At 48.4% G+C, this 13,617-nt stretch overlaps 1 protein-coding gene across 1 annotated transcript; it reads left to right on the plus strand.

Annotated features, from left to right (window-relative positions):
* The first annotated feature begins 3,833 nt into the window (after window positions 1-3,833).
* On the plus strand, window positions 3,834-4,760 carry LOC133282169 (olfactory receptor 5G3-like). The gene has a single exon (XM_061478243.1). It carries the CDS (start codon window positions 3,834-3,836, stop codon window positions 4,758-4,760), a length of 927 nt encoding a protein of 308 aa, XP_061334227.1.
* Window positions 4,761-13,617: the final 8,857 nt, after the last annotated feature.

The raw sequence follows: 13,617 nt of genomic DNA on the forward strand, positions 1-13,617 counted from the left end.
AGAGCTCCAACTTCCTCTGCCTGTCTTCATACGGGAGGTGCTCCAGTCCATGAGCATCCTCGTGGCCTCCTCTGGACTTGTTCCAACACTTCCATGTCCTTTTTATGTTGAGGACACCAGAACTGCACACAATGCTCCAGGTGAAGTCTCACAAGAGCAGAGCAGAGGGGCAGGATCAACTCCTTTTACCGGCTGGCCACTCTCCTTTGGATGCTGCCCAAGATACGGTTCATTTCTTGGCTGCAAGCACACACTGCTGGCTCATGGTCCTTTTCTCATTGACCAACACCCCCAAGTGCTTCTCTGCAGGGAACATAAGAAGGCCATGGAGCTGCTGGAGTAAGTCCAGAGGAGGCCATGAGGGTGCTCAGGGGCTGGAGCAGCTCCCGTATTGCGCCAGGCTGAGAACACTCGGGCTGATCAGACTGGAGAAGAGAAGCTGCTTGGAGACCTCAGAGCAGCTTCCAGCGTCTGAAGGGGGCTACAGGGATGCAGGAGAAGGACTCTTCATCAGGGAGTGTAGGGATAGGACAAGGGGTGGTGGGTTCAAACTGAAGCAGGGGGATCCAGATTGGATTTGAGGAAGGAATTCTTCACTATGAGGGTGCCGAGGTGCTGGCACAGGGTGCCCAGAGAAGCTGTGGCTGCCCCATCCCTGGCAGTGTTCAAGGCCAGGTTGGACACAGGGGCTTGGAGCAAACTGCTCTAGTGGAAATTGTCCCTGCCCATGGCAGGGGTTGGAAGTTGAGAGCTTTTAGGTCCCTTCCAACATAAACCAGTCTGGGATTCTGTGATACCTGATATGAGCATCCAATACATTTATCCCATGTAAGTGAGCTGGAGCAGTGCTAAGGACCTGTGATAGGCACACATAGGTTAGCATGTGGCCAGAAGTATGTCCCAACTAAAATCTTCCTGGGATGTCTGGTCCTCACATCTTTTCCTTTCTGGATGCTCAGTACCAGGTCTGTGCTTTGTGGATTTGACCATGTCACATCCCCTTCTGTATGTCATCACATCATTGAGGGGGAAGATGCTCTAAATGAAATAGTAGATGGAGGGGTTTGAACATTTAATCCAAACACACCATTTCTGTTTAATGAACTGTACAACTGCTGGAAGAACAAGTACTTGTATAATGACAAAATGAATAAATTTGTGGTTTAAAATAAGCACCTTTGGAAACCGTGGTCTTCTGCAAAGAACTGTGATGAATAATGAATGAATGCAATGGCAACCAGTCAAAATCTAATTTAAGTTGGTGTGAAGTGAAATGCTCACTTTATAAGCTTTTAATCAAAGTTTCCGATGGAGTTTTCATGAAAAATAGAGACATTTGGACAATTCCCTCAAGAAAAGAGAACACAACATGTGAAGCAACTTACTCAGATAGAATAAGACAGGGACTCTTCATCAGGGCCTGCAGGGACAGGCCAAGGGGAATGGCTTGAACCTGCCCGAGGGGAGACTGAGATGAGCTCTTAGGTAAAAGCTCTTCCCTGTGAGGGTGCTGAGGCGCTGGCACAGGGTGCCCAGAGAAGCTGTGGCTGCCCCATCCCTGGCAGTGTTCAAGGGCAGGTTGGACACAGGGGCTTGGAGAAAGCTGCTCCAGTGGAAGGGGTCCCTGCCTATGGCAGGGGTTGGAACTGGATGAGCTTTAAGTTCCTTTCCAACACAAACCTCTCTGGGATTCTGTGATGGGCTTGGGAGCATCCATCAGAGCCACCAGTGACAAGGGCAACCCTAAAGCACCCTTCAGAAGGGCCTTTTTCCCTGTTGCTGCCCATTTCAGTCCTTTACCACACTCCTCACTGTTCCTCCCCATCTCCTTCATTCCACTTTTGGGCACCGCTCCCTCAGGCTCTCCTTTGTCTCTTGTGCTTCCAGCATGATGGGTGGAAGAAAGTGAATGTCATCATCAAGGAGAGCACAAGGACTGGGGCTGCCTCAGGCCCACTGAGGTTAAGATCCAAATTCCCCAGGAAGCCCTGTCCAGGCAGAGGAAGGACAGGAGGGTGACCATGAGCAGCCAGCACAGAGGGACCAAGGCCAAGTCACGCCTGACCAGCCCGAGTGCCTTGGGTGATGTGAGCATTGATGTTTGCATGGACAAGAAGTAGAGGACAGCATTTACCTCGTCGTTAGCAAGGTCACCACGATCTTCTGTTGGCTCCTTTGCAGCCAAAATTGTGAGCTATGGTTTGAGTACAAGGAACTGAAAATGGGTTTAAATCTGGTTCATTGCCTGTGGTGCTGGGATTGCTGATGGACCCTGGTACCAGCTCCCATTGGCGAGGTTCCCCTCAGCTCCCTGCCATGATAATGTCAAACATGGCCCTTGTGAAGCTGTAACTGCCTCAGAAATGCTCCAGAAGTGGATGTCAAAGCTGGGCTTGTTCTGTGCTTTGCTCTAAGGGAGCCCAAAGCCCTGTTGCTTGCTCAAGCTGAGGTCATCTCCTCTGGGTACATTTCTTCTCCAAACCAAGCAGCACAGAGAAGAGATAATGACCTGCTTTGGGCTTTGTCACCTCCTGGGGCACAAAGAGATTCACAGTCCCCACATCCCCACATCACTTGAAATAGAAAGGGGGTTTGCTGAGGCTGGCTCATTCCCAGGCTCCCTGCACAGCTCCAGGCACGTTCATCTTCACATCCATCTCCGAGAGCATGAGGAGGGCAGCAGAGACAGAGCTGAGATGTAAGTGAGGGGCAGCATCTTTCAGCCCATCATTCTCCTGTGGTTCTCCCTTGTCAACAGCCAGCAGCTCCTGTCTTCATCTCCTGCCCTGCTGCAGGGTTGTGGGCTTCTTGATGATGCTCTGGGCTTCCCAGGGAGCTGCTTGTGCTGTGTGCTCCCCATGCAGCTGCTGAGAAGGCAGGTTTGGAGATCACCCTGGTGGAGAGCACCCTCAGGAGGCTTCCTCACCTCTGAGCAAAAAAGGTTTCCTGGATGAGCACCAGAAGCTTTCCTGTACAGGACATTCAGGGTGCTCCCCATTGCTGAGATGAGGCAGCTCCAAAAGGTGAGTTTTTTTCCCCAAAACATGTGTGCAAGTAGGGATTGCTGAGCTCTGGGGATTGCCCATTTCTGTTGGAGACTCAAGGAACAGGTTAAAGAACCATGAAAAGGTTTTAGATCTGACAGAGTGTGTCAAGGGGGAGGGAAAACCGATACTAACCACTGTGTAAGGTTGCATCGGATCATAGTATGGTTTGTGTTGGAAGAGACCTTAAATCTCACCCACTTCCAAGCCCCTGTGATGGCCAGGGACACCTTCCACTAGAGCAGGTTGCCCTGTCCAACCTGCACTTTCCATAGGTCAGGAGTTCGTTCCAGTTAGGAAGAAACTCAAGCAGAGAGGGAAGAAGCAAGTGGTTGGGAAAAGCCCACAAGAGCACGAGGGATCAGCTCTGCACTGCGAAAGCACCATGTTTCTCTGTGTTCCAGGTTGAGCCGGATGGTCTCCAAGCCCCAGGTTCAGCACTATCACAGCAATGAATTGCAGCACTAAGGTAAAGCTACCTGGGTGTGCAACCTTCCCACTGCTTTCCAGAGTGGTCATTGCTCAACATCTCAAGGTGAGCCACAGGAGCAGGCACCGCGTTGTGCCATGGTGTTTAACTGCTTGAGCACCCCTTTGTTTTACCTGTGCTGGCACATGACTCTCACCAAGCTCTTCCTCATTGATCTGTGCCTGAACTCTCCCTTTCCATCCTGCAGGACTGTCTCTGAGCAGCTTCAACCACACAGAGGCTTTTCCACCTGGGACATCCCTGCCTCTTGGAGAAGAAACCTCCAGCCAGGAGCTCACACACAAAGCACCATCCAGCCCATGGCACAAAGCAATTGCACCCAAGTGACCGAGTTCAGCCTGGCAGGGTTCACAGAGGACCCGGTGACTCAGGTCTACTTGTTCCTGCTCTTCCTGCTCACCTACTTTGTCACCATTGTGGGCAACCTGGGCATCATCATCTTAATCAGGGCCAGCCCCAACCTCCACTCCCCCATGTATTATTTCTTGAGCAACCTGGCCTTTGTAGACCTCTGTTCTTCCACCATCGTCACCCCCAAGATGTTGGTTGACTTGATGTCAGAGAAGAAGAGCATTGCTTATGCTGGGTGCATGGCTCAGGTCTTCCTCTTTGATATTTTTGGGATAAGTGATAGCTTCCTGCTGGCTTCAATGGCCTATGACCGTTACGTGGCCATTTGCCATCCCCTGCTGTACCCCCTTGTCATGTCCCCAAAGTGCTGTTTCCAGCTGGTGACTGGCTCATACCTTGTGGGGCTGACCAATGGCGTGGGACAGACCATCAGCATGTCCACCCTCTCCTTCTGCAGCTCCAGCACCATCGACCTCTTCTTTTGTGACATTTCCCCTCTCATCTCACTCTCCACCTCTGACACCACCCTCAGCCACACCATCCTGACCACTGCAGCATCTCTCTTTGGTGTGTCCAGCAGCCTGGTTATCCTGCTCTCCTACGTGGCCATCATCGCCACCGTCCTGAGCATCAATTCAGCCGAGGGCAAGCTCAAAGCCTTCTCCACCTGCACCTCCCACCTCACCACTGTCAGCATCTTCTATGGGGCATGCTTTTTTATGTATTTATTCCCCAGCTCAGACAGCTCTAGAGCAGCAGATAAATGGGCTGTGGTGCTCTACACCGTGGTGACTCCCATGCTGAACCCCATGATCTACAGCCTGAGGAATAAGGAGGTGAAGGAGGCTTCGAGGAGACTCTTGAAAATAAAATGATCTTGAATTCTCCCAGTATAGGACCAGACAGAATGGAGATGTAGAGGGTAGATGCTCAGCTTTTGGTTAAGTATGGATAACATGTTGGGGGTCTTCTGCACCCAGCCTTATGTGATGCACTGGTTGATGTGACTGAGAATACAAATAATTCCATACTCTAAACTTTGATAAATATATTTAGTAGCTAATATCACCTTATTGTTTAATTAGTCATTTATTTCACCTAGTCAAGACACAAGTAGACAACTACAAGCGTGCAATTCTCATCATCATAGGATAAGGGGGACCTTACTGCCCTCTACGCCTACCTGACAGGAGGATGGAGCCAGAAGGGGCTGGGCTCTGCTCCCAAGGAACAAGGGATGGGACAGGAGGAAACGGCCTCAAGCTGCACCAGGGCAGGTTTAGATGGAGCTGAGGAACAATTCCTGCCCCAGAGGGTGCTCAGGCATTGGAACAGGCTGCCCAGGGCAGGACTGCAAGCACCGGCCCTGCAAGTGCTCACAAACCCTATAGACAAGGCCCTCAGTGCCATGGGTTAGGGGTGGCCTTGACAGTGCTGGGGAACGGTTGAACTTGATGAGCTTAAAGCTCTTTTCCTTTTTGCTCTCCCTTTTGCTTGGCAAATAAGAATAAACAGAGAGTGAATTCTACCATTCCATTGGATCAAACTCCATTTCTAGACAGTGTTGTTAAATTTATTGAGGGCCTTAAGAAAAGGACAAAAGCACCTTTGGCAAGAGAAATAGAGATGACAGCAAGTAAGTGTGATGCTATGCAGGCAGTATTTCTAGGTTTTGATGCACAAACCTCATTCAATGATTTCCAGCACTCATTTCAGACAGCAAAGAATTTCAGTGAAATATGGTACTTGTGTGACCTCTGTTATGAATGAAGTTGCTTTGAAAGTGTTTTAAGATGTGATAGTGATGAATCCCCACCAAAGGGCAGAAACTATAAAGGAATCCCCATCCACTGCTCCTCACCTTTGTTTTTGAGCTCCCTGTTGGCAGCAACAGAAGCCATGATCTCCATGGCAGCTTGATCACAACAGAGCACAGGAGCTGTGGTGCTGCTCATCAGCCTTCAGACCTCCTATGTGTCAGCCCATGGCAGCCTGCATGAATGGCATTGCCTGCCCTGATGTCTCTCCTGTTGCTTTCCTGCACAGAGAGCTGATTGGTGATGGGCAAACATTGCATACATAAACCACCCCAAAATACTCCACTGTGTGCATTACCTCAGCCCATAGAGCTGCAGCCTCTGCCAGGACCATGGTGAAACCCGGAGCCATGGCTGAGCCTTAGGGCTATCCTAGACACACATAATAACCTAGGCTGGAGGGAGAAGCTCCATGGCTGGATTCAGTTAAGTCAGGATCAAAGTGGTTTGGTGATTCCTTAACAACACACAACTCACAGGCACTTAGGGTCAATCAGCTGAATCCTGCTTTGTTCCCAAAGCTTCCTGATAATTCCCTGGCTATTATGTAACCCAGATGACAGTTGTTTTCCTGTTGAGCCTTGGGGACAAGCAGGGGCAGAGGTTTCACACCCTCCCTGGCCCCTATGTCAGTGTTTGACTGCTCTTACAGTGGGGTTTTCTAACTCCCTCTGTTTCTAACTGGAATTTCCAAGCTGCACATTCACAATAGGAAATCTGAGATTTACCCTCATCTGCACGATAAAGCACATGGAGAACTTCCAGATGGCATCAATTCAAAACGAATGGGACACCATTAATCCTTGCATTAATCCTTTCTCTGTCCCTGAAATCATCAAATCATGGAATGGGTTGGGATGAAGGGACCTTAAAGCTCCAACCCCTGCCACGGGCAGGGACACCTTCCACTAAAGCAGCTTGCTCCAAGCCCCTGTGTCCAACCTGGCCTTGAACACTGCCAGGGATGGGGCAGCCACGGCTTCTCTGGGCACCCTGTGCCAGCGCCTCAGCACCCTCACAGGGAAGAGCTTCTGCCCAAGAGCTTATCTCAGTCTCCCCTCGGGCAGGTTAAATCCATTCCCCTTGGCCTCTCCCTACAGGCCCTTGGCCAAAGCCCCTCTCCAGGTTTCTTGTAGCCCCTCTTAAGGTAGTGAAAGGCCACAATAAGGTCTCTCTGGTGCCTTCTACAACAATATTCAATGACTTTATGTCCTGCTGCTCTCTCCTTCACCATCACCAAGTGTTATAAACAGGAACCTGAGATCTTAGTGTCTTGAAAACACAAGTCTATGTGTACAACCCTATCACTCTGCTTCTTGTGGCTTCACATTGGAGCTGCTGCTCTCAAAACCAGATTTTGCTCCTTGTTGTGTGTGTTTAAGGAAACCAGTGTTTTGCTGTGTCTAAGGGCTGCTACTGCCTTTAATGGGGTTATCATCTGACCATGAGAGCAGAGCAAACACCACATGATGTCCTAGGAAGCAGAAGCAGCAGCCAGCATTGCAATGCATCTTCCTGCTGGGTCATGATGAGCAGGCAATGAGGTGCCTGGCTTCTGGCATTCCTGCTGAGGAGCTCCTAATGGCTTTAGCTCCCCACTCTCAGCTGGAGCTGCTTTCATTGTAGTTAAATCTGGTTTAAAGGCAGCCGAGCAAATGCTGGGTAGGAGCTACCTCCCCTTCTTTGGGTACTTAGTGATTGGATTTAGGAATCACCTCAAATGTCCTCAAGCACTTATCTCCTTACATTTGAATGCACCATGTCACCTCTATGTGTTTACTGGGTCCATCAGTTCCCTTTATTGTTGAGGGAGATTTGGTGGGGTTCATGCCTCTCACTGCAAGGCAGACACCTCCATTTCTCCAGCTGAAGAGATCTGAATGAGCTCTGCTGATTGCATTGGACAGTCTCATCAGCTGTAATGGGACCTTGGCTCATAAATAGATAAGGAGAAATTTTCATGTTTGGCTTGTACTGTAAGTCATGTCTAAAAGAGGGTGAGTGCTGTCCTCTTTGGAGATGTCTGGTATGGCTCCCTTAGCTGGTGAGGTAAAAATGTCATGAAACAAGGGGAACATGTTTTTTTCCATTTTGATTGGAAATAATTTCAAGGCTTGGGTTTTGAATGTGTGGATTCTACACTGAGGATGTGATTCCTCTCCTGTGTGTGGTATCTAGATGTATAAGAACCAGGAACATGGAGTACCAAGCTTTTCTCTCCAGGGTAGCTGGAAACTGAGCTAATTCCTTTCATTACAAGGGGTAATGGTTTAAAACTTAAACAGGGGAAGTTTAGGTTGGATATAAGAAGGAAATTCTTTCCTGTGAGGGTGGTGAGGCACTGGAATAGGTTGCCCAGGGAGGTTGTGAATGCTCCATCCCTGGCAGTGTTCAAGGCCAGGTTGGACGAGGCATTGGGTGATATGATTTACCGTAAGGTGTCCCTGCCCACGGCAGGGGGGTTGGAGCTAGATGATCTTCAGGTCCTTTCCAACCCTAACGATTCTATGATTCTATGTAGAAATGGAAAGATGAAATTCACTTTGGTTTTACTCCCTTTAAAACTGTTGGCCATGTTATCTTTATTTTCTTTTTGAAAAAGAATTGGGAGATATTAGAATGGTTTCTTTTAGACCCTGTTGTTACTTGGAGGAACCCTTCTGAGGTCCTGGTGGAAGAAGCAAGGAGATTTTCTTCAAGTACTGGTGAGTTCATCTCTGTGTCTGCCTTTACCAGTATTGATGGCTTGGAAAGAGATGTTGGTGGCTTGAGATGAGCTCTTAGGCAGAAGCTCTTCCCTGGGAGGGTGCTGAGGCGCTGGCACAGGGTGCCCAGAGAAGCTGTGGGCCAGTTTTAGGTCCAAAATGGGCAGGTGGAATCAGACAGACTTCAAAAAGGGAAAATGCTGAGTCCTGCCTATGAGGAGGACTTGCTCTAAGCACTAAGACAGGCTGGGGGGCACCTTATCAGAGAGGGACAAGGCTCTTGTGGTGTCCACTGAGTTGAAATGAGCCATCAATGTGCAATGAACATCTGACCACGGGCTGGGGAATGGAGAAGTAAAAGCTGCTTTGGGAAGGGTGGAGGGAGAAGATGAATTGTGCTGAAGAAATGGTCCTCTTGCTTGAAAAGGGGCTGATGGAAAGAGGGGAGTGGGAGGGGAAGGAGGAGGAATGCTCATTTCTCATCAGGCAATATAGTTATTTTAAGGTCATCCCCTCATCTTTTTAAGGTCTGCATACTTCAGGTTAACATGAACAGCAGTCATCTCGTGTACATCTATACATACATACATGTTCTTTAAATAGAAGTAAGAACAGAGGACGGAATATATGCAAGAATAATTCAGATGAGAAGGGGTTGGTTTTTCCCTTGAAGCTACAAGTACGTGGAATTGCATTCAGGGATTCTGGTCTCACTATAATTGACTCAAACATCACTACAGAGTCAGAAAATAACTCCAATTTGATTTCTTATCTATTTAATGCAACACTAATTCTTGTGGCAGATTAAGGCATGATATTATTGTATTTACTTGTCCTTAAATAAGAACAACTCCCACAGACAGCAAAGAAATCATCCCAAACAAGCCTCCTTGTTAAAAAGATTTTGGATGCTCATGAGAAGACACTTATCTTTTGCAGGACCAATTCTTTCCATAACAGGCCAGCCACAGCTTTAGGATTTAAGGTTTAAGATTATTTTTTTCCATATAGGAACTATTGCCTATTATTTTATCAAGGTATTATTTCTCAGTGTATTATTTAGGACCTTCAACCATCATGGTTTTCTCTCCCAGGAATTGGGTGCAGTCCTAAAGGAAACCCCAAATCCTGCATTAACCTCATGCACTGTGTGTTCCTGTGAGCTGGGAGAAGCGATTTAACCTCTTCGCATGTTTCTTTGTCTCCTGCTGCCAAGAGAGTGGCTGGAGGAAAGCACTTGAGTGTGACCACGTTTGTCCTCTTGGGCTTCCCCAACGTGTAGAAGCTGCTCTTTGGGACTCTTTTACTCATCTCCAACACCATGGTGGTGGGGAACCTTATGACCACCAGCTCTCAGCTTCATGTGCCCATCTCCTTATTTCCTCATAGGAAATGTACTTATTTCCTCCATAGGATGTATCTGGGTGTCTTGCTTTCCTGGATGGGCCTGCACCGTGGAAAGCTGCCACCATGCTGACCTAGAAGCGGAGTGTAACTTCATTCCTTGTGATAAGTAGTCATGTAACTTGGACCAGGAACAGCCTTTCAAGGCACTGCCTGAGCAGTGTTGGCTTTTCCTTGGATGCCATCTGGTGCTGATGACACAGATGCTCCATGCTTCTGGCCATATGTTGTATGCAGACATGTCCAACCTATTTCATGGCTCAAAGACTCTCAGTGTTGTCTGGAGCTACCCTATCATTTCTTCTTTTCCTTATGTCTCTCCATTTAGGCAAAGGTTATTTTCCATCCCAGCTGCAGCTTACTCATGATTTCTCATTCCAGGGTTTGGGGGTTCAGTCACATCAGTCCAAGGAGTCATCTTATCTAACTGTAGGCTTTCACATCTGAATTAGACACAGAAGGTTCGTCTTATAGAGACAAGGATGCATCTGGGGTTTTTGATTCAGCTTGGATCTATTTTAAACATCCATATCAGGGATTTCTTCTGGAAAAAGTGCATGGTTCTCTCCACTTGCAGTGAAGGGTGATGGGCAGACACAGCTACAATGTGGGTTGTGTTCAGAGCAAACACAGGCCATAGCCTGAAGAGTCAATTTAAGTAATGGGAAACATCAGCTCACTGTGCTGATGTGTTGGGGTCCTTCAGAAACCCCATTCAAAAGTGAGGAGGTGCAAGCAGCTTTTCATACAACCATGAAATGGTTTGGGTTGGAAGGGAGCTTAAAGCTCACCCAGTTCCAGCCCCCTGCCACAGGCAGAAATACCTTCCAGTAGAGCAGGTTGCTGCAATCACCATCCAACCTGTCCTCAATCATTTCTGTTGGTCAATAATGTCTAATGCAGTAGAGGCTCAAAGCTCAGCATGCATAAATCACTTCCTGAACAGAATAGGAAAGCAAAATGGATGTCGGCAGTGTCCTGGGTGTGTGTTTGCTTTCATAAAGGTTGCTAATAGCAGATATTAAATTCCTGATGAGGGGTTTAAATTCTGCATGGATGGATAGGAAATTATTGCCTAGAAAATGCTAGTGTTGTTTTGCTCTTTTTAGAGCCATAAGAAAGGAACTTTTCCCCATAAACCTGTGCCTAAAGGTGTTCCAGGAAACATGGGGAGGGGCTTAGGACAGGTGCCTGTAGGAACAGGCCAAGGGGAATGGCTTTAACCTGTCAGAGGGGAGACTGAGCTGAGCTCTTAGGCAGAAGCTCTTCCCTGGGAGGGTGCTGAGGCGCTGGCACAGGGTGCCCAGAGAAGCTGTGGCTGCCCCATCCCTGGCAGTGTTCAAGGCCAGGTTGGACACAGGGGCTTGGAGCAAGCTGCTCCAATGGAAGGTGTCCCTGCCCGTGGCAGGGGTTGGAGCTGGAGGAGCTTTAAGCTCCCTTTCAACACAAACCAGGCTGGGATTCTATGATCCAGGCCCATGAAATTGTCCTTAATACACAAACATGCCAACACACTGACCCTCCAACTCACTGGCTTGGGACATGAGCCATCTCTGTCAAGCAAGGCAGCTGTAGAAGTGAACTTTGCTGTTAACAAAGAAGAAAGTTTCTTTTTTGTTATCCCCAGCTAATTAATCTCTGATGGCTTGTTATGAAGAGTGAGGGAAGTCACATCCAAGTTTTCTGAGAAGCTTTTGTGGTGATGAGGAAACTTCCTTGGTAAACCCCAGAAGGTCTTGTTAAAGCTGATGACTCCTGGAAGGGTGCTTGGTCCCCAAGGACCAATTCTTGCTTTGGCAAAGTGAGCAGCATCACTTGTGATGGAAATAGCTGTGAGTGCTTGTATTGTGAAAGCCTGGATCTCGGGCCTGCTGGAGGGCTTTCTGTGCCCATCCAAGCTTGGTCCTACTCTCTCTTTAAAGACACATCCCTTTCTTCATGACATGTGCAGATAATGTGGCTCTTGCTAATGGGTTGCTTTGTCCCTTCCTACTTTTGACCCCTAATAAAGGGAGCTGGGGAAGCTCATTGCATTTCTCTTCACTTTTGGGCCTCCTCAAGGACACTTCATACATTGAATTTCTTGTTCTTAGTTGTCTTGGGATGGATTTGCTTGTGTCTCTCTTTAGTTCTTTACCTGTTAAAAATGTTCTTAAACTGTTAAACTGAGGCAAGTTGTAGTCCACTACATCCATCCTCCATGTCTGCCTGGCTTTCATAAATGTGATTTTCCTACCATTATGAATTTGGGATTGGCGAATAAGCATGGCAATGGGGTCACCTGACTCAACATCTAAAATTCCTTGCCTAGTTATGAGATAGTCAGGACCCTTCTAGAACAGATGTGAATAAGAGAATGTTTTATTACTGTAGGTAGTTAGGGCCTGGCGGCTGGAAGATATCGCACTTTATGGAAAGATAGGGCCCCCAAGATAGAGCCCCCTGTTTAATCGGCAGTAGTATGTAGCTAGTGATGTAAGCAGACGGAAGTGACGCTGTAAACCCAGAGTATATAACGCTGTGTTGCGAAGTAATAAACGCCATTTGCCGTCCACCACACTGCTGTCTGTGAGCTGATGGCCTGAGCAGCCTGGGGTTGGTCGCCGTGCCATTCCTGAACCAGGTCGCCACGCCTTGCGAAGGCAACAAGTGGTGCCGAAACCCGGGAAACTCGCCTGGATGGGTGAACAGCGGCTGGAGCAGCAGGACCAGCCCGGCGGGGAGGACGCTCCCGGACCAACAAGGAGGATGGAAGCCCTTGTGAAGGTCGTATCACAATTACATAAACAGTGGGGTATTGATTGCAAGTCTAAAGATTTTTCTCTCGCTCTTGCAAGACTCTTGCAAATCGGGGTCATTGACCAGCCGGTGGATATACTCCACCCTGAAGTGTGGGATAAATGTACTAAAGCACTAGCTGAGGAGACGAAGTCCTCAGGTTGTGGGAAAAACCTTAAGTCATGGGGAAAAGTCGAACGGGCCCTGCAGAAGGCAATACAAGCGCAGGAGACCTGGAAGGCGGCAAAGAACTATTTATTGGCCACCTCCAAATTGGGAGTCGGGGAGGCCACACAGACTTTGCACTTCCCAGACATCGATGATTCTGCTGAGCCCTGAACTTTTTACAGTGCTTTTATAAAAGCGGGGAATTGAGCCTGAGACTCTAAAGCAGCTAGCAGGTCTAGTGGCTAGGGAAGGCTAAGAGATTTTTTTTGCAGATCCTAATACAATATTTGAGGAGAGTGAGTGGCGAAAGTTTGGTGATGAACTACTTGACTCAGTACTTAACGATTATAAAAAGGCAAAGAAACTCGGTAAACCACGGAGGGAAGTAATGAACTGTATAAAAAGATACAAGGCAGAAAAGAAAACTGCCGCGGTAGCAACGGAGAAACTAGGAACAGACGTCCCCGGTCGGTTGAAACCGGGAGAAGATTACAACTCGTTCCCCCCCCCAACTCGCGGGAGCACAGGGTTCCCACGCCCCCCACCCCACACCCCCCCCCCTTCCTTTTCTCCCCCTCCATCAGAAGGTGCCACGGAGGAGGTGTAACCCCCTGCTCCCCCACCACCCCAGTTCCAAAAGTAGGGACTTTGAAAAGGACAGAGAAAGTATATTAGAAGGTATACGCATGATAAATGTCGAGAAATCCGAAAGAAAGAGGGCGGTGCCTCGGCACCGGATCGATTGCGGCGCCATTTTGAAGCACGCAGTAGAAAATAGGGATCATGCGCTAGCGGGAGATTTAAAGGAACCGCGAGCCTCTCCAACCCACTACGCCCTAGAGTGAAAAAAATTTTAACTC

Source organism: Pezoporus flaviventris, unplaced genomic scaffold (genome assembly GCF_033815535.1).
Source record: "Pezoporus flaviventris isolate CSIRO_AGI_PZ_B2104156 unplaced genomic scaffold, CSIRO_AGI_Pfla_v1 ptg000116l, whole genome shotgun sequence".
NCBI classification, from domain to species: Eukaryota; Metazoa; Chordata; class Aves; order Psittaciformes; family Psittacidae; genus Pezoporus; species Pezoporus flaviventris.

Coding starts and splice junctions, on each gene's coding strand:
- LOC133282169 (XM_061478243.1), top strand. CDS start 3,834: ATGGCACAAAGCAATTGCACCCAAGTGACCGAGTTCAGCCTGGCAGGG.